This window comes from Parasteatoda tepidariorum, chromosome X2 (assembly GCF_043381705.1).
Source record: "Parasteatoda tepidariorum isolate YZ-2023 chromosome X2, CAS_Ptep_4.0, whole genome shotgun sequence".
In the NCBI taxonomy this organism is placed as follows: Eukaryota; Metazoa; Arthropoda; class Arachnida; order Araneae; family Theridiidae; genus Parasteatoda; species Parasteatoda tepidariorum.
Window position 1 is genome coordinate 56,491,767 of NC_092215.1, and position 21,203 is coordinate 56,512,969.

The window sequence follows — 21,203 nt, forward strand, 5'->3', positions numbered from 1 at the left end:
TATATTTATTTATTTATTTATTTATTTATTTATTTATACATACTTGCATACAGTGTTAATTCTAGAGCTTAAAAAGTGCAAGGCGCTAGAAGCTGAAAAGGGCACTGCTCACAAATATTTGCATAACTTTTAAGACTGCCAAAATATACCAAGTTTAATTTTTTATTGAAATAAATCTTATCTTTTTTGAAGATAAAATTTATATTAAAAGTAATTCCTCAGTTAAATTTTCACATTCTATAAATTTATTTTAAAATGAGCTTAAATCTCGAATTTTGAAAATGTGTGTCGTAATAATAACTTATTAAACATATCGGGATTTTAAAAAAGTTGTCAAAATGAATAAAGAACGGTAAGTAGTTGTAATAACTACTGAAAAAGCGATCTAAAATTAATGTGGATTTATGATGAAATCGGCGCGAATCAAGTTTATGAAAAAGTGACTGCTAAAATATGATATTTGTTAGCCGTGTCATCGTATTAATTAAATCGGAAAAAAACAACATGGAAATAGTCAAGAAATGACAAACAGATGCCGAAAAAGGATTCATAGACAATGTGGATTTACGGTAGAATTGATTCAAGTTGAGAATGTTAAAAAGTGACACCTCAAATTGAAAAACTCGCTTGCCCTTATAACATCATATTAAAATTATCAGAATAAGAAAAAACGAGTGGAAATTGTTGGAAATGATGCCAATTATGATGGAATCCTCGTAATCCTTAAAAAGTGAATCACTTTTTAAAGAACACCTTAGAAGAGATAACTCAAATTTGAAATTTAAACTGTTGTATTAAATCTTATAAAAATATCGGGAAAATATAAAAACCACATGCAAAAGGTGGATAAAATGATAAATAACAGGTGAAACAACTATTAAGTTTTCCGGAAAGTTTGTGCTATTACATTATCTAGAATTAAAGAATCCTCACGAATCGAACGTTGTAATAGCATCGCAATAAAAATATTGGAATTTGAAAGGGGTTGATAAAATAATAAAAAACTTCAGGAAACCTATAAATAATGGCATTGCAATAGAATCACTTTATTGTGAATCACTTTTTAAAGAACACCTTAGAAGAGATAACTTTAATTTGAAATTTAAACTGTTGTATTAAATCTTATAAAAATATCGGGGGAAAATAAAAACCACATTCAAAAGGTGGATAAAATGATAAATAACAACAGGTGAAACAACTATTAAGTTTTCTGGGAAGTTTGTGCTATTACATTATCTAGTGTTAAAGAATTGTCACGAATCGAACGTTGTAGTAGCATTGCAATAAAAATATTGGAATTTGAAAGGGGTCGATAAAATGATAAAAAAAACTTTGGAAAACCTATCAATAATGGCATTGCAATAGAATCGTCATGATAGGAGCGTATCAAACAGTGATAACGTGAATTTGAAATTCGCACTTAGTAACATCGTATTAAAAATATCAAATTTGAAATTGCATGTAAAAAAGCCTTAAAATTGACATCTTTCGAAAATATTATCATCAAACAACGTGAAATTATGATGGAATTGTCGCGAATCAAGAGCATCAAATAATGATAACTTACATTCGAACATCGTGATAACGTCATATTAAACATATTGGAGTTGAAAAAATTATAAATAATTTCCGAAAAAACAATAATCAAATGCAGTGAAATTACGATCGAATCGTCACAAATCGAAAGTATCAAATAGAGATAACCCTGATTCGAAAGATGTAATAATATGGTCTTAAGATTATCGAATATTAAACACTATGTGAAAAAAGTTGAAAAAATGATTAATAGCTTCCAAAAGAAATTATCAAGCAGAGTGAAAGTACGATGGAATCGTCACTAATAGAACACATTAAAAAAGTGATAGCTTAAGTTCAAAATACGCATGTCTATAATAATGTATTAAAGTATCAGAATTTGAAAAAATCATAAGGAATTGGTCGGAAAAAACTATTAATTACAGCCGAAACGAGCTTTACTTCTGCTGAAAAAACTATCAGAAAACCACGTTGTTTTACCAAAAAATTGGCGCGAATAGCCATTCCCCCTTCATATGTCAGGGCACCCTGCCCTATTTACCCCACTTAGAATGAACCCTGACATATGTAAATGTTTTTTTTTTTCATTGTTCAACTCTGTAGTCACTGACATGGATCTAGCAATTCAAAAGAATCTAATTTGCTTTTTTCTTCTGTGGTAGTTTTCTTTCATTGAATTATTTTGCTTTTCTTATATTTTCTAAATGGGAAAAAAAAAAAAACATATGCCTATTTTGTAAGATTTTTTTTTTTTAGGTCTCCTACATTTGTATTTTAGTTGAAAATCTTAGAAAATGCAGAAAGAGGGCACTCCAAAATACTTGAAATTCCATCAAGGAAGTGTTCGAGGAGTCGCATTTAGTCCAAGAGTATGTTTTTCTTAATGCATTTAACTGTATTATTTTTAAAAATTCTATTTGTTATTGAAACAATTGTAATTGAGCGAGTAATAGCTTCAGTAATACTTGGAGGCGGGTGATTCCGCACTATTTGTAGCCTGGCATGCTTAATTTTTTTTTCTCCAATAAATTTAATAAACCGCATATCAAATTAAAGGTCATTATATGTATTTTATGAATATTAAATTAGTTTTTTGTAAATAATGATGCAAATTCTTTAAATTGCATAAAATGTGAAAAAATTGGGTCAAAAAGTTGTGGACATGACAGAGAGGGAAAAAAAAATTCAGTTGCAACATTTAATATTTGTAATTAAACATGATATTTTAAGAGATATATTGGATTTGCATAATTAATGACTGTAAAAACATAATTTTTAATTTAGGTATTTAAATATAGGGTGCTTATAGTAGAACAATTTTGCTTTTTAATGATTTTTTTAAAAAGTTTTATTAAAACAAAGTAGTTAAAAGATTTATTTTCTTAAAAATTGGATTTCTTTCAACTATTTGCAGTGTTGCAGTATTATGAGCTTTAAAAAATTATAATTTTTTTTATTTAATATTTTCTGAAGACTTTTCAAATTGGTCATGTCATGTCCGCAACGTTGCAGACATGACAAGTTGCAAAATACAATTTTGCTTACTTTTATTTAGCATTTAAGCTTGAAATTCTTGTCACAAACTGTAAAACTTATAAAATTTGCTCTGTTGCCATTTATTTTCTTAATGACCAATTACACTGACAAATTACTTTGTTTAAAACATGTCTAAATTCTACATTTATTAAAAAAATGTATATTTTTTAAATTTAAACATTTGAATTTATGGCAGCATTTCTATTTGTTCTAAATTATGTTAGGAATACATTTGCCCGATATATCCTTCACTGGTGTTTTTTTAAGGTCAAGTGCCACTGCCCGGTATACATTTGCCCGGTATACCCTACACTGATGTTTTTTTAAGGTTCAGTGCCACTGCCCGGTATACCCTACACTGATGTTTTTTTAAGGTCAAGTGCCACTGCCTGGTATACATTTGCCCGGTATACCCTACACTGATGTTTTTAAAGTCAAGTGCCACTGCCCGGTATACCCTACGCTGATATTTTTTTAAAGTCAAGTGCCATTGTCCGGTATATATTTGCCCGATACTCCAAACACTGATGTTTGTTCTAATCTATCGTCAGTAAGTATTAAAATATCGAATAAATGTAATTATATCCACGAATAAATTAGTATCAAATTGGATGTAATAAATATTTCGGACATTCACCAAAGCGACTCATTTGATTGTCAACATTTACCGGTGAACATTGGCCCGCCAGAATCACACCACTCTCACGTGGTTGTCCCATTACTGTCAATTAATCAAAATGCTCAAAGAAATAATAGCGGTATTTATAATGACCGGGCAATGTGAGAAATTATCGTAAAGTAATTCAAGTTTATCAAATTGCCTAATTTTAATGGTCATTATTCATAATAACTAAGCATTATGAATACTGACCTAAATAATTACATTGCCCGTAACATATATACCACGAAAACATTTCTATGATTCTTACGGGAATCGGAGCTCTCTGTCCTGATCTTCCGAAAAATTCGAAAACAATTGCAAAAGAAAGTGTGTGTAATTTTGTTGATGAACATATCGACTGCATAGACAGGTCCTGTCAAGATTGCAGTGTCAAAAAATATTTAGATAAAAAAGTACCAGAAAAAAAATTTAAACAGCATCGTCAAGTTTTATCAATGGCAACAAAATGAACAAGGTTTCACAGTTAATAAAGAAATCGTTACTGATTTAGGTAGCACAAAAGAAGAAATAGGATATCAGCTACAATCATTTGCAAGACACATCTATAATGTTTACAAACAACATTTTGAATTTCGTCATTCAAAAGAAAATCTTTCTGACAATGAAATCATAATGCATATTGACTTTGCTGAGAACTATACAGTAAAAGACGATCGGGAAATCATGAGTGCACACTGGTCATCAGACCACGTCACAGTGTACTCTTGTGTTGCACATTTCAAGGATGGTAGAAATAATTCTTTAAACCATCAGTCCTATGCCATTATCTCTGATGACCATTCACACAATAAAGATAGCGTGCAAGTTTTTAATAAAAAATTTTTATCTCATCTAATGGAACAAAAAAAAAAGTACAACTAAAAAAGTACATTACTGGTCTGATAGAGCTACCAGTCAATTCAAAAATCGATTTATGTTCGCAAATTTGACTTGTCACAAAGAAAATTTCAACATTGATGCTGACTGGTCATTTTTCAAAACAGCACATGGGAATGGTGTCGGTGATGGAATATGTGGCACCATCAAAGATGTAGTTTGGAGAGCTGTATTGCAAGGTAGAGAAGTTGTCGTTGATGCAAAATCGTTTTTTGAAGTGGCTTGTAAAATTTCAGATGGGAATGTAGAAATTATGCATGTAAGCAAAGACTGTCGATCATGAGGCATCAATGTTGAAAGAACGTTATAGTCTCTGCAAATTGATCTCAAATACGAGATTACTGCTTTTCATCTCACCTATAATACTTAATTCAGTTGAATTTTCTTTAAATTCTCCTTTCTCTAGTCCCCAAATCATGCACCTAGCTGAAATATTGCTGTAGCTTCACAGCAACAAGCTTTAACACCAGTTACAGTTTTCGAAGAAGACCAGTGGATAGCGTATTGTTCGATAACTATTGGTGGCCTGGCGAAATAATTTCTTCAAGCAAGACAAATATTACACTTAAACACCACTTCAAACCCGTAGCTATAAACAAGTTTAAGTATTTGGAAAAACCGCAATTTGAAACAATTTCAATCGACTCATACTTATGTCCTTTGCCATGCGATCCTTCACCTGATCATTCTGCACGGTTTTTTCATACAATTCAGAACTTGCCTTAAAGATAAATAATATAATAAATAAATTGTAATGTGATTGTTTACACATCTTTTGCCTAAAATTTAAAATAAAAGTAATTTTGAATAATTAATTTTATAATAAAATTTTAAGTTCAAAATTTTAAATATTAAAAGAAAAATGATTTAACAATCCTGATTTACTCAATATTTTATTTACCAAAAGAAATATATAATATTCCAATGATATATGACCATATCTAAGAAGATTATTTATAATGAGAAACTTTCTGTCGTGTCTGCAACATCATGTCTGCAACATGCGTATTGTTTTTAATTTGGTAATTTTTAATTAAATTAATTTTATTTCTTCAGAATTCTTGATTTCTTTTATATAAATATACATTGAAATCTTACCTAAAAAAAGTTGTAATTTATTTCATAAAACTCAGAGATTTTTGTGAATGTTGAAAAACATTCTAAAAACCATATTTTTCTACGTTATGTCCGCAACGCTTCAAATTTTTATTTAAAAGCTGTTTAAATTCATTTTTATTTTTAAATATGCATTGGGTTAAAAGATGACATGTCTCCTGAATTTTATGATACAAAAACCAGTTACTTAGCTCAATTTTATATTTAATTATGAGTAATCAAACTTTGTAAATGTCATGTCCGCAGCATGCACAATACTGTGAAATCACCCAGGCACCTAATTTCCATTTATTAGACTTATAATTTTCTGTTTGTGCATAACTTGTTATTAACAGAGGTGTACAAGAATTAAAAGTTTCTAGAAGCCAAAACCAATCTTTTGTTGCCAACAGCCTGATAGTATTAACTTGTTAAAATAAAAAAAATAGCTGATTTTATTATTCTATTGCTTGCTTGCTTAAATCTTTTAGGTGTTTGTGCATCCAGGATTTATAGACCCCTTTTAATATTATTTTACAATTATTGTTAAAATTTATAAATAGCTAAATATCTTAATGGTTAAATTATTAAATAGTTTAATACTTAACTATTTATCATTTACTTAACTAATTTTTCTTATTTTGTAGTTTCAAAATTATGTGTGGTCTTACTATCTTAAACTAAGCTGTTCAGACCATCAAGGCGTAGAAAATCAATCAAAATAGTTCATTCTGTACTATAATCTGAAAATCTTTTTAAGATTTTTTTTTTTTCAAAAAAGTGAATAAAGTTGCCAACAAATATTGTTGCATACAGATATTGCATATAAGTTGCATAATAAGTTACAGTTATATATAAAGTTGCATACAGATATTTTGCAAAGAGAAAAAAAAATTATTTGTTAAGAACCAGTAAATATAGTTATAGTAAATATAGGAAAATAAGTTTATCTGTAATAAAAAAAACCTAATGTATTAAGTAAATTAGTATTGGTGTGGTATCGTGGCATCAAATATTAGGGTGGGGTAATTAATAATTATCAAGTATTTATTTCAAGTTATTAAAAGCGTAATGAATAAAAGTCAAAGATAAATACAGAAAAATATGATCTGTGTATTACTCTCTAAGTTTTTTTTAACAAATGAATAAATGTAATATATTTTTATTATTTATCTTTGTGGGCTTAGCATTTTATCTGAGTGAAATGGAAACAGTTGCAAACAAAACATAAATATTTTCTTATAACACATTAATTATTCTAATGCTATAACTAATTTAGATACCATTGAAGATTAAATTCCTAGTAAATAAAAGCATGTGCTAAAAAACCAAGCCAGTTATTTTGATAAAAAATGAAAATAAAATAAAAATTTTGTAGGTAGTTTTTATTTTAAAAACAATGGGAACCTTATTTTTATACATAATTCAGCAAACACATTTAGAAACATTTTAGTGCATTTTCAGTCTAAGTATTGATTTACATTTTTATTGCAACGAAGCATGCATGGATAAAATATTTTATAGATGACTTGAAACTAAATTTTTACTACCAAGTATGTTTCATAGTGCTACCATTCGTTTTTGTGTTCAGTAGTACTACCGTTAATTTTTCTGGTCATCAGCTCTAATTTACTAAATATTCCTAATTAATAATTATATAATTACCTCTTTCTATTAAAAATCATTTTTGAATTTAAATTAAACTTCTTAAAACCTTAAAATAATTAACTATTTTAAAACAACTGTGATCAAGTCTGTGTGCCTTTCACAATGCTGCCAGGTTGAAATGGTGAAATGATTGACTTATCATGAAGCTGTTCTTCCATATATTTGCTATTTTATGACAAAGCAAAAAATTAAATAAAATGTTAAGTGACCCCTTGTTAGAAAACATCTAATAATTTTCTCTGACCTACAATTTAAAACTGCAGGGGTGATTGTGCTCCGGAAAAAATCCGGATTTCCGGAATTTTCGCTAACAGTGATCTGGAAGTTTCCGGAAACCAAATTTTCAAAGGTGGAACTTAAAAACACAGTTTATTTTATTTGTTTGTAAGGGAGAGCCAGAGAGATACTTTATAAGCTTATATTCAGGATTAATATTCATTTTTTATCAGTAAATAGTTGTTATAATCATAAACTCAAGAAAGAAAGACATATTTGTAAATTTTAATTACTTCTCCAGGTCATCCTAGCTATGTGTAAATGGTATAGGTATGTGTAAAATTTTAAATATATTTTAAGTAAACTGAGAAATATAGGAAAAAAACCTTGTTTAAATTTTTTTCAATTTAAACTGTTTTTTTGTTTTTTTTAACTCAAGAAATTTTCCGAAATTTTGACTTAGGCTCACAATCACTCCTGAAACTGTTTTTACCCATTACAAATAAAAGTATATTATTTGTGAGAGAATTAATGAATTAAGAAATGTGCTTTTTATTCCATTTTTTTAAAACTTTAGGATCGATATTTGTTCTGTTCTGGAGCTTATGATGGAAAAGTTAATTTGTACTCAGCACAAAGGATGGAGCTACTTATGTGTTACCAGGTAAGTTAGTAAAGTTCTAATATGAAAACATTATTAGTAATATGTAATGAGAGTCAGAAATAAGCTATACACTTATAGTTTTGATAATTGCTAACAAAATGCAAACAAATGCGCTGCAGGTGTCAGAGAATAACTAAAGCAATAAAGTGTATGTCCATTTTCACTCATTTTCCTGATGCATAAATGTAAAGAAATTTAATAATTTGTACTTAAATTTTTATCACCTTAAGAAAAAAAATTTATTTCATGCAATTTCTATATATAACAAGGATTATTTGCTATAATGTTATTTTTAATATAGTATTACACCTGTTATTTATAGAGTTAAAAAAATCTTTATTTTTAGAGACTTCTTAATCTTGTTTATTTTTTGGTATTTTCCAAATCTAAATCTTGACAATATTCACTAAAGAAGCTATTGTAGGCTGACAGGTTAGGATAACATAATCAAAAAATTTCCATAAGTATATTTTCTTATGCAAATTTAAAAGCAGCAAACATGATTAAATTTTATTCATCAGAAATTCACGCATAAGATTTCTGTCTTTATTTTTATAAACTTGACATCTTGGCTATAAAACTGTTTGATGAAATTACTTAAAGTTTCTGAGAAGGAGAAATTTATAAGTAATTGAGCATAGTAAGAGTGTAAAGGCCCCTTACTGCACAGATTGAATTACTAAATGTTACTGCACATGTTGTTTGTAACTTGAAAACATCTAAGTTAACCAGATCTGAAAGACAATGGCTTATGATAAATATATTTTATCAACAGAAATGCATAGCACATCTTGTTGTAGAACCTCTGTAGAGGTCCTTGAAAAACAGCTTAACAGAGAAGTCTGAGTTCAGTATGAGACTAAACAATATGGCACTAGTCTATCTGGATTGTGAAGGTAACTCAGAATCTACTTGACTAAACTGCAGTCTAATGCTGATTCAGTTTGGACTAAGTTCTACATTAATAAGATAATGGATTAAGAAATGGCAGACAGTTCTAAAGATCTAATTAAACTCCTGAAGAAATTCAAAAATAGTAATTAGTTTTAAGAAAAGACTTGCAAAAATGTCAACTTTTATCTTAAATATGATACAGCCCTGCATCTGGCTTAAAACAGTGGTAGAGCAATGCAGTATAATAATTCTAAGCAGCATAATGCAAAACACAACTGAAGGTGTTACTTTCTACATGACATAAAATGTAAGGTCTGGTCTATCAGAAAGAACTTTTAGGTTCTTAATCAAAAAGTTTACTTTGTCCGCCATAGCAGAATGGTTGACAATGTTCCTATTTACATATTGCATTGAGAAATGCACAAAAAAAGAACACTAAATATTAATCAATAATTATTTAAAATTACTTTTGCATGAAATCTGCTGTGGATAAAATAATTTTAAAATAGTAAACAAAAAATTTTCAGTTAACTTAAAAAGTATGGCAAAATACGAAGAAAAAAAAGTAATAACTGAAAAGTGTCCAAAGTTTCAATCGCTTTCCTGACCTAACTATTAGGACCAGATTTCCTAGAATACTATAACCCTCAATATTTTTAGGATCAGGAATCCAAATTACTCTTTTAAAAAGGAAAAAAAAAAGGTATGTTTAAATTGGAGAAAGTAAGTTTTTCACATCTGATTTCGTAACTTAATATATCATCTACACTATTAATTAGGGTTCGACTTTCTGATCATTAATACTGAGTTTCAGTATGTTAAAATATGATCATTAGAGTCGGAGTGTTCTTTTTTTCTTTTTGTATATGGCACAAAAAAAAAGATTGAACGTCTTGAAATTACTTCAAATCTGAAGCGGAGTTAAGTTTTACAATAATTTTCTTTCCAAAGTTTGTTTCTTCATTGTACAATAAGAAAAATAACAGGTGTGTTATGCAATAAAAAACTAAACCTTTGTATCTTACTCAAATTTTGTTTAGGTTTGGTTCACAATTCAAAAAATTCATTAATATTAAGTATTATTTTGACCTTATAATTTTTTTCCAGATATCTACTCTAGGACTGGCTCGAAATGTAAATGCTGTACGTTTCACTAGTGATGGCGCAAAGGTATTTTAGTGAAATATTGTTAACTTTTGTCTATCACATCTTTTTTAAATCGATTAACAGAATTTAGTTTTTAAATTTTACACTAATTAACATTAACTACTAATAAACATAAAAATGAATAAACATTTAGAATTAAAGAAGTCAAATAAGTATATTGAAAATTTTCAGTTATTCTTTTTATCATGTTAGCATATTTTTGGAATGAGATTGAGGTATGATATTTATGAAATTTTTTAATTGTATACTAAAAGTATTAACTAATGATTGAAAACTTTTTATGAGATTTTTTTTAATGGTCAATTTGTTTTTCTTTAAATTTATTATTTAAAATATTATTGCCTTTTGTTTTAAATAAATAAAAAAAAACCTGGTTTCTATAATAAATAAAGGGAAAAAAATTTCTAACCTTGCAGGGATTAAATTGAAAGTAAACTTATAACAGTATGACAGCTTAGTAAAAAATGAAAAATTTATGGGGAAAAAAACAAAGAAATTCGATATCATTTTTGCTACTTTGATAAATGTAACAGAATTTTTTTTTACTGTATAAGATTCCAAGAAAAGAAGAAAGAAAAACGAGTTTGTAATAACCTTCCTTTTGTACACTCTTTTTTATTACTTTTTAAAATGAACATTTACAGCATTTTAGCTTATTTGCAGAGAGTCTCTTTGTCTCATCTTTGTTTAGAGGGCTTTTTAAATGGTGTTTTTATAATTCTTCAAGTTAAAAAAGGTCTTTAAGCATGAGCAAGAATGAATTTTAAAGAGTCGGGATACTGTTTGTGGAAAAAGTGATTCTGTAGATGATTTTAACATCTTACTATTTAAACTCTAAATACGAATGTTTTATTCAATTCACTGTATGAGGTAACTCAAAGAGGAATTGCAAAGTGGCATGTCTGAGAGAAAGGACCAAAATGTCACAGTAATGCAGATGAAAGCAGCAAAATCAATGTTAAGTCCCAAAGCGATAAGGGTGGACAAATCGGCTACCAAAGGGAGCTATTAAACTTTATAGATTGTTGTATTTTAGAATGCTTTTTAAAAGTAGTTATGGTGAGAAATTTTATTCAAATTATCAGTCAAAGTTCTCTTGAACCATCTCTAAATCACATAAATATACTAATAAATTACAATTTTGATAAAATAAACATTTATCTGTAAAATTTTCTTAAAAACATTTTTTTTAAATTTTTTTACCTTAAAAATCTTCTTTGCTTAGATTCTGGCTTCAACAACTGCTCGAAGATTAGCTGTAATTGATGTTGAAAGAGGGGAACAAGTGATGTCCTATGATAACTGTGAGTTATTATAAAAAAAAATAATGTAGAAAGCAAAATGTTTTTGATTTTCTAATTAAAAATAATTTGAAATGTTATTTTTATTTAGTTAGTTGATTTTTCTTCAATATTAGCCATTAAATTTTGTTCCATATTGTAATAATAAAATAAATTAGAATAGTTAGGTAGTTTATTCAAGTGGAGTTTTCAAAAATTGTATTATAAGCATTCAGCTTCTTAATTTGTGTGAAAACACTGTAAAATAACCCGCATTCTTTTTTATTTTATTTTATTATTTAGCAAAATGGAACTTTTACAAACAGACATTCAAAACAAACACACTTCACAAACTCTTATGAGAACCCAAAGTGTTCCTCATAAGAGTTTATTAAGTGTTCACCTAGAGGGTTTGCTAAGCGTTCTCCATGCTTTTCACAAATTGGTTACTACTAGAGCATACTCATTGCAAAATTTAACAAGTTGAACAATTAGATTGTCTATCAACTTCAAGATGCATATTATGCTTGTAAAAGTTGTTAAAGAAATATAAAATGTTCAGATTTGTACAGTTTGGGATGGTTGTGGTGCAAAAGCAAACAGAATGTAGTTTAAAAATAAAGGTTGATTGTATTAAGTGTTCAGGGGAGTCATTTGTACAAATAAATAAATTTAAACTATAATGGAATAGGTTAATTACTCGTGATCAAACGTAAACTTGCGTAAGATGTAGGTACAGTGGATATAAAGTTTGTGACAAAAATAAATCAGTCGATCTATCGCACTTTTGTGCTCAATTGATAACTGGTTTAAATATATAAAAATAATGACTCCTCTGAAATTAAAATATTTTGTAAAATTTCACGATTAACTAAATAGATGATGAGAGAATGTATAAAAACAATATTGCTACGTACCATTTAAATCCATATATCAAAAAAATACTGCATGTAGAAATAAAATAACTTCACATTATAAATTAAAAAAGACAAGATTGTCTATTCTTCATATTTATTACGTTTATCCCAATTAACAGATAACAAAAAGAAAGACTATTAAATTTAAGACAAAAAGAGAAAAGTTAAATGGCTATTTCAAATTTACATATGATTAGGTTAAAATGGAAAAACATAGTAAGCAAGCATAAAATAAAATAATAAGAGTGATTTTTAAATAACTGTAAATTTAAGTATTTAAATAGGATCATTGAATAAATTTTGAACAGAAATCAGGCAATTTGGTTTATTAAAAAATCAACATTAAAAATTAATTTCTAAGTAAAATTAAAGTTTGCTGTAATAAAATAAGAAAATAAAACTGACAAAATCTAATAACCAAATAATTGTAAATCCAGAAATTCAATATTCTGCAACACCCATGAATGAATATATAATCAAAACTAATAATTAAACTTAGAAAATGTATTCTCAAAATACTAATAATTTATTGAATGAGTATATTGATTATATTCTAGAATATTTCTTATTATGTCCATCATCATTGATCCCCATCATTTACTAAAAACAAATTCTTTTATTAAAACATTTTTATTTTATTTTATAACCGTTGTTGAACAATCGATCCAATTTTGGGTTTGCAAATAACTTTTTGGTTTTGCAACTGCTAGTGTTCAACTCCATAGTCTTGTAATTTTGAGCCCAATCCGGAGGATAAAGGAACTCTTGGATCAAGTATTGGGAGAAATGTTGCCTTTGTGGAGGACTTTTTAACGGAACTAGCCCACATTTGCTTTACATGAGAAGAAAACCACGGAAATCTCCCACGGGTAGCCATACAGCAAGAGGACTCTAACCCATGATCCTTCTACCACTGAGGATATTTTACATCAGCCTTGTGGTCGGTACGATCCGGGTGCAGAATTCGTATCAACCAGCCATCGCTGAGATTCGAACCCAGTTCACCTCATTTGAAGGTGATCACTCTATCCCTTGAGCCACCACGTCACTTTTTTAAACATTGTGACATACATGACTTCACGCCCAATATTCAATCAGACAAAAAATACAAAATTCAGTAATTCTAATATTTAATTACAAAATTAATGCCAATAATTCTTTCAGGCAAAAAATAACATTTCAAAATTATAAATTTCACAATCATTCAGCATCTGATTTCATTATCGGCAGAAACATGCCAGAAATCAGTAATTTATATAAATCCTCTAGTTAATGCCAGGCATTCAAAATCTTAATTTCAATATGAATTACTAACTTATAATGACTAACTTTATCCAAGAATATAATCTCAAATGCAAGACAATTATGCGAAATAAATAACCAAAATCTAACCTTAATAAGAAAGCATAGCACTATTTAATTTATTAAAACAAATCATTTATTTGTGCCTGCAGGGTTAAGAAATCAACTGTAAATTAACTTAGATTAAATTGAATTTTAGAAAGAGAAATGGGTGAGGTGAGCTCTAACTTTTAAAAGGTACCAACTAGTCCAGGGTCTTGAAAGGGTAGTAGTTAAAATATAATTTTGCTAGATCAGGCAGGTGTGTGACCTTACATACTACCAATTATTGCCTTACTTTTAATTTGAAAAGATGTAGGGTTAATTTTTGATTAGCGAAACAGAGTTACATGCCAAAAGTATACGAACAAAATTCGACACATAAAAAAAATAATTGAATGAGATGAGCTGAAATAAAATAAAATGCAAGACTGGTTCTGTTGGTCTTGATTACGTAACAAAAGTAAACTGCTTAAATGGGAAAAATTTAAAAGTTAAGGAAATATACTATAAATAATTTACTTTCTCACAATGCTAAAATGTTTAGCGTGCAAAAGAAAATGTTATGTCATAAATCATTTTTGACCTAATAATTAGATTTCCATAAACCAAGATGCAATTTCTTAATGCAGATGATAATTTTAATTATAAGAATGGTAATAGTACACTCTCTCTGATTAAAGAGGCCTTTTCCTCAACAGATTTGTATTTCAGGCCTGTAGGTTATGGGATGGGGCAACTGCAATCTAGAGAATGTGTTCTCAATAGCTTAGATAAGAAAGTGGTCAAAACTTTAAGCCTCATAATGCTATTTTTACTTTTCACCAAATCTTATTCTGTATAAGCAAATGAAAGGAATTTTCGTCTCAAATATAAAATTTTATTTAAATTATTAATTATTTTAATTAAACTACAGACTCTCCAATATTTTTCTACTTGAGTAGAGCAAGAAGATAGTGCAGGGCACTTGTCCAACTGCAAAACAGTCATATCCTAGTCAGTCATACAAAGATGAAATGTAAAAGAGTCAACAATGGTCATTCAAAAGTGTTGCAGTAATTATTTTTTTTAATTATTTAGTTTTTATTTAATTGTGATCAAAAAATTTATGAAATTAAAATCATAAAAATCTTAGCAGCACCATGAACAAAGTAATTAAAAATATTACAACCTAAAATTTGAGCAAAATATGTCCATTAGTTTTTGAGCAATAATAATTCAAAAAGATTGTGTTTTAAATTTTTGTTTCCTTAAAACTATTCATCCTATTCTATTCAAATTTCAGATGACTCTTACAATTGAAAAATTGTGAATCATTATTACATTTAATACTGTAATTTCGCAGGGATACGATGCATTGTTTATGATTTAATACCTTATATTTTGGTTAGGGGACACTTATTATAGGACAACTTATCTGGTGACTTTTTTCCCTCTTCTTTCTTCTTAAAATTGAAAATTCTATTCTCTGAAATTTCAATATCACTCTTCCCCTTTTTATATATTGTGGCGATCAATTTTTATATTTTAGGATGATACTGTAAAGAATTAAAAATGCAGGTGAGAAACAGGTGACAAGAATACAACAGTTACATATTTTAACTGATGCACTCCCCTTCAACCCAGAACCCTTTGAAAAATGCCCCTCTGGGAATTAGTTCCTTACAAACTGGTTACCAAGTTGAGAATTGTCACCCAAATGCGAAATTTGATTTATCCATAAAATTAAAAATGAAATTTTTGCACATTACGTTTATTCATTTGAACTATCTTTATTACACGTCATACTTTTCAAAAAAAAAAATTTAAAAGCCTTTGATACTCAAAAACTGCTGCAAAGCTATAAATCCATTAGAGCTGTAGCTGCAAAATCTATTCTCATCAGTTTTATTCTATTGGTAATGTGTGCTTCTTCAACTCCTTCAAAAAACTTATTGTTCTGCCTCTGGATGTAACAAAAGGTTCTTTCTTATTCCCATCTTGATATATAATATAATTAGAGAATGAAATTTTGAATTAGTGCCTTTAATGAGAGATATCTTGCTGAATTAGCTATTATTCTAATATGTCTCATTGTAGCAAATTCCGTAGATGAAAAGGTATATTATTACTAATGACTTTTATGAAATTCAAATGCTTCTACAAGGCCATCAGGAATGCAGTCACTAATTCTATTTTATTATATTGGTAAATGGAACCCAATGAAAAATGTCTCACTTTTTTGTTAGTTGTAACTTAAAGACCTTTAAGAATATAAAATTGAATCAGACTAATCTCAAATTGAAGTTTTGAATAGATGCCTTTAAAGGAAGTAATCGTGCAATTTAGCTGCCGATCCAATGTGTCCTAATGTAGCTGTGTAAATGAAAAGGTATATTTTTATTAATAACTTTTATGAAATTTAGATATTGCTTTAATGCTCTGAAAATTCATTAGGACTGCAGCTGCGAAAAATTATTCTATTTGCTTCGATTCTGTTAGTCATATGTGCTATCCCAACTCCAATTAAAAATCTCCCGCTTGGTCTCCAATTTTAACAGTATGTTATTTCTAAATTCCCCTCTAATAATGTGAAAATGAAATTTTGAATAGGTGCCTTTAATGGAAGAGATCGTGCTGGATTAGCTGCTGATCCAATATGCCCTAATATGGCAGTTTGCAGTTGTGTAAATGGAAAGGTATATTTCTGTTAGTAACTAAGTTGACATTTCCTTGTAGTAAAAATTTTTGTCTCATTATTCTTTATATTTTGCAGGGTTTGACTTTATTTGATCTAAGAATGCCTCTGCCATTAGATTTTGTATATGATGTAAGTACCAAAGGTTTCTCCTTTTTTTAAAAAAATTTATTTTTAAGTTTTATGAAGCAAAATTATTTGTAATTTTTCTAACAGATCTCAAACTCCAAAAAACTATTGCAGTTTATGCTTTACTTAATAAGATTAATTTTTATATTATTAATGCTATTTTGTATTTTTTCATCAGCACTTTAAGCAATAGTGACTCACAACCGAAATATTATGAAGCCAATTCTCATTATTTATATACCATGCTCCTGTAAAAAATAGATGTTTTTCTTGTAACTGGAAATGAATCATAAAACAAAATACATGCACTGAACTTAGTACTGGTCTGAAAATTTATTGACGAAGAAAATTTGTACCCTCTGTTAAGCCATCTAAGAATAATTCTTGAAGGATGGAAATCAGGCTTGATAGCATCAGGGATGAGATTCTTCCGCCGATGTCCCGCAGTGGACTGATCGTTAAGACACGGTTCCCAGCAGATCACCAAAGTCAAGCCTCACTGGCTGCGGTCAGTGTGCGGGTGGGTGACCTCTTGGATCAGTCTGCGTAGGGACCGAGGGTGTGCGGTATTGGTCCTCGTTAAACTGTTCTACCGTAAAGTGCTCGACTTCGCGTGCAGGTCGTCGGGCTACCGAAGCGGGGGTGCCATCTCCTCTGCAGAGGATCAAAATTGTGATGGCATGTCTTTGGACCATCCTCAGGGATGTTTCTCAGACCGTCGCCAATAGCCCATTGTGCAGCTCTAGTGCGACGTGAATGAACTACTACTACTACTACTTCTTCCGCAGATTTCCGCTTTTTTTCAGATTTTTCCTTTTTTTCCCGCTTATTTCCACTGAAAATTTTTTTTTGCCCAAGCTAAAATATTTTGTGAGGAATTTAATTTTCCACGGAGCGAAATTATTGAAGTCCTTATTCCTCCCTCTGAAATTTCTCTAAAAATCATTTCCTTGGGATAAAATTGGTTGGCCTTTATACAGGGGTGAGATTTTTTTTGTCTCTCGAATTTCAGCCTTTTTATCAGAAACTCTGACTCTCTAAAAGTTTCGTTTTTTTTTTTTTATAAATATCCTGCTTTTTTAAAACAATTCAGTCGTTGAAGTAAAATAGTTATATTTATTTATGATTTTCAAAGATAAACAGAAAATTCAAACTACGTCCTAGCTGCTAACCCCTCCGCATCACGCACAGAAAATAAGATTTTCCGTATTTTTTATCCGTCGGCGGGATAGCTCGGGCGTGAAAACAAACAAAAAAAGAGAAGAAAAAAAATAGAGGTGGATTTGCGGTGAAAATATTTATTTGCTCATTCAGTTAATCTTGTAAATTTTTATTTATTATGTCTAAGCAAAAACAATGCAAGCAAGCCTTTTAGAAATCCCAAGTCCAGACTCTGCAAATATCTCGATTTTTATTCACGCAATTTTAATATCAATCATCGATTTTCGCATTTACCAGATTTAAAAGTTGCGCATTGCGATTCTTATTTACGCTATTCAATATCGTGTTTTGTATTTATGCATTTTTAAAATCGCAATTTTATTATCAAACATCGATTTTCGTATTTGCCCGATTTAACAGTTGAACCTTGCGATTTTAATTCAGGCGATTTAAATATTGTACATTGTGATTCTTATTTACGAGATTTTAAAAACCAACATCGCGATTTTTATTTACGAGCTTTTAAAACCCAATGTAGCAATTCGTATTCATGCGAGCTTAAAATCCAATGTCGTGATTCGTTTTTGCGGTTGTAATATCACGCGATTCAAAAATTATGTATCGTGATCTAAAAATTATGCATCATGATTTGTATTTTCGCATTTTTTAAATTCTATATAGAGTTTCATATTTACGTGATTTAAAAGCCTCATATCGGGATTTATAATCTTATGGTTTACAAGTTTAAAAATCAGACTTTTTTTGTCAAATTTTTGGTTATATATATATATATTCTTGGATTTCCTCTTTTTTACTTTCTGACTACTCTCATCCCTGTAGCATAATATTAAATTAAAAATCAGTTTGATAGATTATCCCAACTTATCTAAAATACATATTATAGAGATAAATTTATCTAAAAGAGTAATAAAATAAATATTTATTCTTAAACTTATCATTTCAAATATCATTTACGTTGTTAAAGACATAACTTTTCCCCTTTTTATGTTACTTAAATTCAGTGTGTGGTTCCATTTATATGGACTTCATTCTCTGCTTTTAAATCTTGTTTATTAAATCATCGTTTTAGCGAGGTGAAAAAGAATCTTTTAATTGCAAAATTCAAAAATGGAATAAAACTGTTGCAAAATCCTGAAGTTTAAAATTGTACCAAAGAGTTACTTCCTTATCATATTGACTTATCATATTGATGTTATATTAATATTGATGTTACATAACTGCTAAATCTACCTACTAGATTTTGCCAGTTTCTCCTGACTTTCTGGCTTAATCAAAAATTCTCATAGTCTTAGTTATCTCTAAATATGGGAAAGTGTCTGAAAAATATCCCTATCAAAACAATTTTTTTACTCAATTTATTTCTTGCTTGAGTATTTAAATAAGTATTACTGCTAAATAATAATGTTACTTTACTTCACAGTAAACCAATTCATGTTTTTCTTTTATGAATATTCTAACATTTTCAGTTTCTTTTTATTCAGAACTCTTGCTTTTAAATTTACTATTCTAAATTTTGAATTGAAAAGTGTCAGAAACATAATAACATTTTATATTCAAGTCATAAATGGAAAATATTGCAGTCTAATTTAAATACAGTTATTAGAATAATGTAGTTTTTGTAGATTGTTGATTTTAATACCTTACATTTTCTGTGTTTCAGATGTGAATAACACTATAGTTATAATATTTATACTATTTCCTGAAGCCTAATGGATTTTTTTTCGTTATTTTTTGTTAGCTATGTAATAAAGTCAAATCTTGCTAACTCACACCTAAATTTTTCAAAATTTTTTGATAACAGGAGCAGGATTGCAGTGAATTCTCAGAACACAGTTTGTTTTTTTCTTAGTTTGGGATTTCCCCTGAAATTATAACTTTGTTATAATAACTTTCTCAAAATACTTTTAAAAAAATTTCTTTGACGAGGAAAAGAAATTAGATTTTATACAATTCTTGAATGAACTAGCACTTTTGTTAAAAATAATTTAATTCAAAATATATTGAAAAAGTAATAATTTATAATTTGTAAATGGCTCCTTTTTTATGCGATTAAAAAAGTCATTTATGTCATTTTTTTAATTGGACCAAAAAATTTCCCCAGGGCTACCTGAATTTCCCCTGAACCTCATTCGCATGATCCAACATATTCTAACCAAAAATGACCAATACAATTGTTCAGCAATTAGTATTATAAGCATAGTTTAAATTAAAACAAATTTTCTCGTATGACAAGAATGTTTAAAATGTTTCACGTCTACTTTTTTCCCAAAAATAATAATACAGTAGGGAATCGATTATCCGGAACGATCGTTACCATCGCTATTCCGGATAACTGATTTTTCCGGTTTTCTGCATCGCTACAAAAAGCCGTTTTTTTAATTGTTAAACCCAACTAAAAAAAAAAAATTGGAAATAATTTTAAAAAGAAGAAAAAACGATGAAGTAATGCACTAATGATTATTTCCAAAATGATGGTAAGGTAAACATCTTTCAAAAAAGAAAGAAAAATCCTAAAATCTTATGAGGAAAAAAAATTTATTATTTTGAAAATGGCGGGAAAATTTATTGAATTTCGTTCCGGTGTTTTGGTTTTCCGGTTTTCTGAATTCCGGATAACTGGTTCCGTACTGTAATAACCATTTCCTTTAATATAGTTTTATATTCTAAGTCTTAATACAGGGTGGTCACCCACCTGAAAAAACTGGAAATATCTGGCATTTTTTTACTCTGGAAAAAACCTGGAAAAATCAGGGAAATTTGGATAAAAACCTGGGAAAATCAGGGAATTTTCAAGAAAAGCTGGAAATTTTTTCTTCGATATTTTTTTAATTTCGCTAATTTAAATTATTTACTTATTCTCTTACTTTAAATTATTTCATCCATTTTACCCAGTTTTTTTAGACTGTAATGTATCGCCAAACAGTTGAAATATCTTAACTTTGCGATACTTTGCTTACATCAAAATTTGCTCCATCATAACACTATTAAACTAGACTGCGACATAAAGTTCTCCCATGGTTGCTAAATGAATGTAGAAACCTTTGACCTCTATGGAGACTGTAGGACTGTGCAATTTAAGAAAGGCAAAGGTCATGGTGGAGGTGGATATTTGCTATTTGTTTTGTTTTTAAATTCTGTTCATGGGCTGAATCCATTTATGGCTCAAGGTTCTGACTCTTTGGTGGCAGGGTTGGCAGGTTTTTGACATGTGACAGTTTTTGACAGTTTAAACCATGGTTTAAACCGTCACGTCAAAAACCTCACTGTCAAAAATGTCGAAAATGTCAAAAACCTATATTCATATGTGAAATTTAATTAATACATAAAATTTATATATTTTTTA

At 28.9% G+C, this 21,203-nt stretch overlaps 1 protein-coding gene across 4 annotated transcripts in view; it reads left to right on the plus strand.

Annotated features, from left to right (window-relative positions):
* LOC107453375 (uncharacterized) overlaps positions 1-21,203 on the plus strand; it is a 44,538-nt gene that overhangs the window by 5,591 nt on the left and 17,744 nt on the right. For 3 of the 4 annotated variants that reach the window (XM_043041135.2, XM_043041136.2, XM_043041137.2), the window contains 6 exons: positions 2,293-2,405; positions 8,187-8,273; positions 10,275-10,337; positions 11,560-11,638; positions 16,465-16,550; positions 16,628-16,681. In XM_043041135.2, coding sequence (XP_042897069.1) covers positions 2,331-2,405; positions 8,187-8,273; positions 10,275-10,337; positions 11,560-11,638; positions 16,465-16,550; positions 16,628-16,681 — 444 coding nt within the window. In that variant the 5' untranslated portion in view covers positions 2,293-2,330. The remainder of the gene's footprint in view (positions 1-2,292; positions 2,406-8,186; positions 8,274-10,274; positions 10,338-11,559; positions 11,639-16,464; positions 16,551-16,627; positions 16,682-21,203) is intronic. The other variant, XM_071188362.1, reaches the window with a different exon arrangement.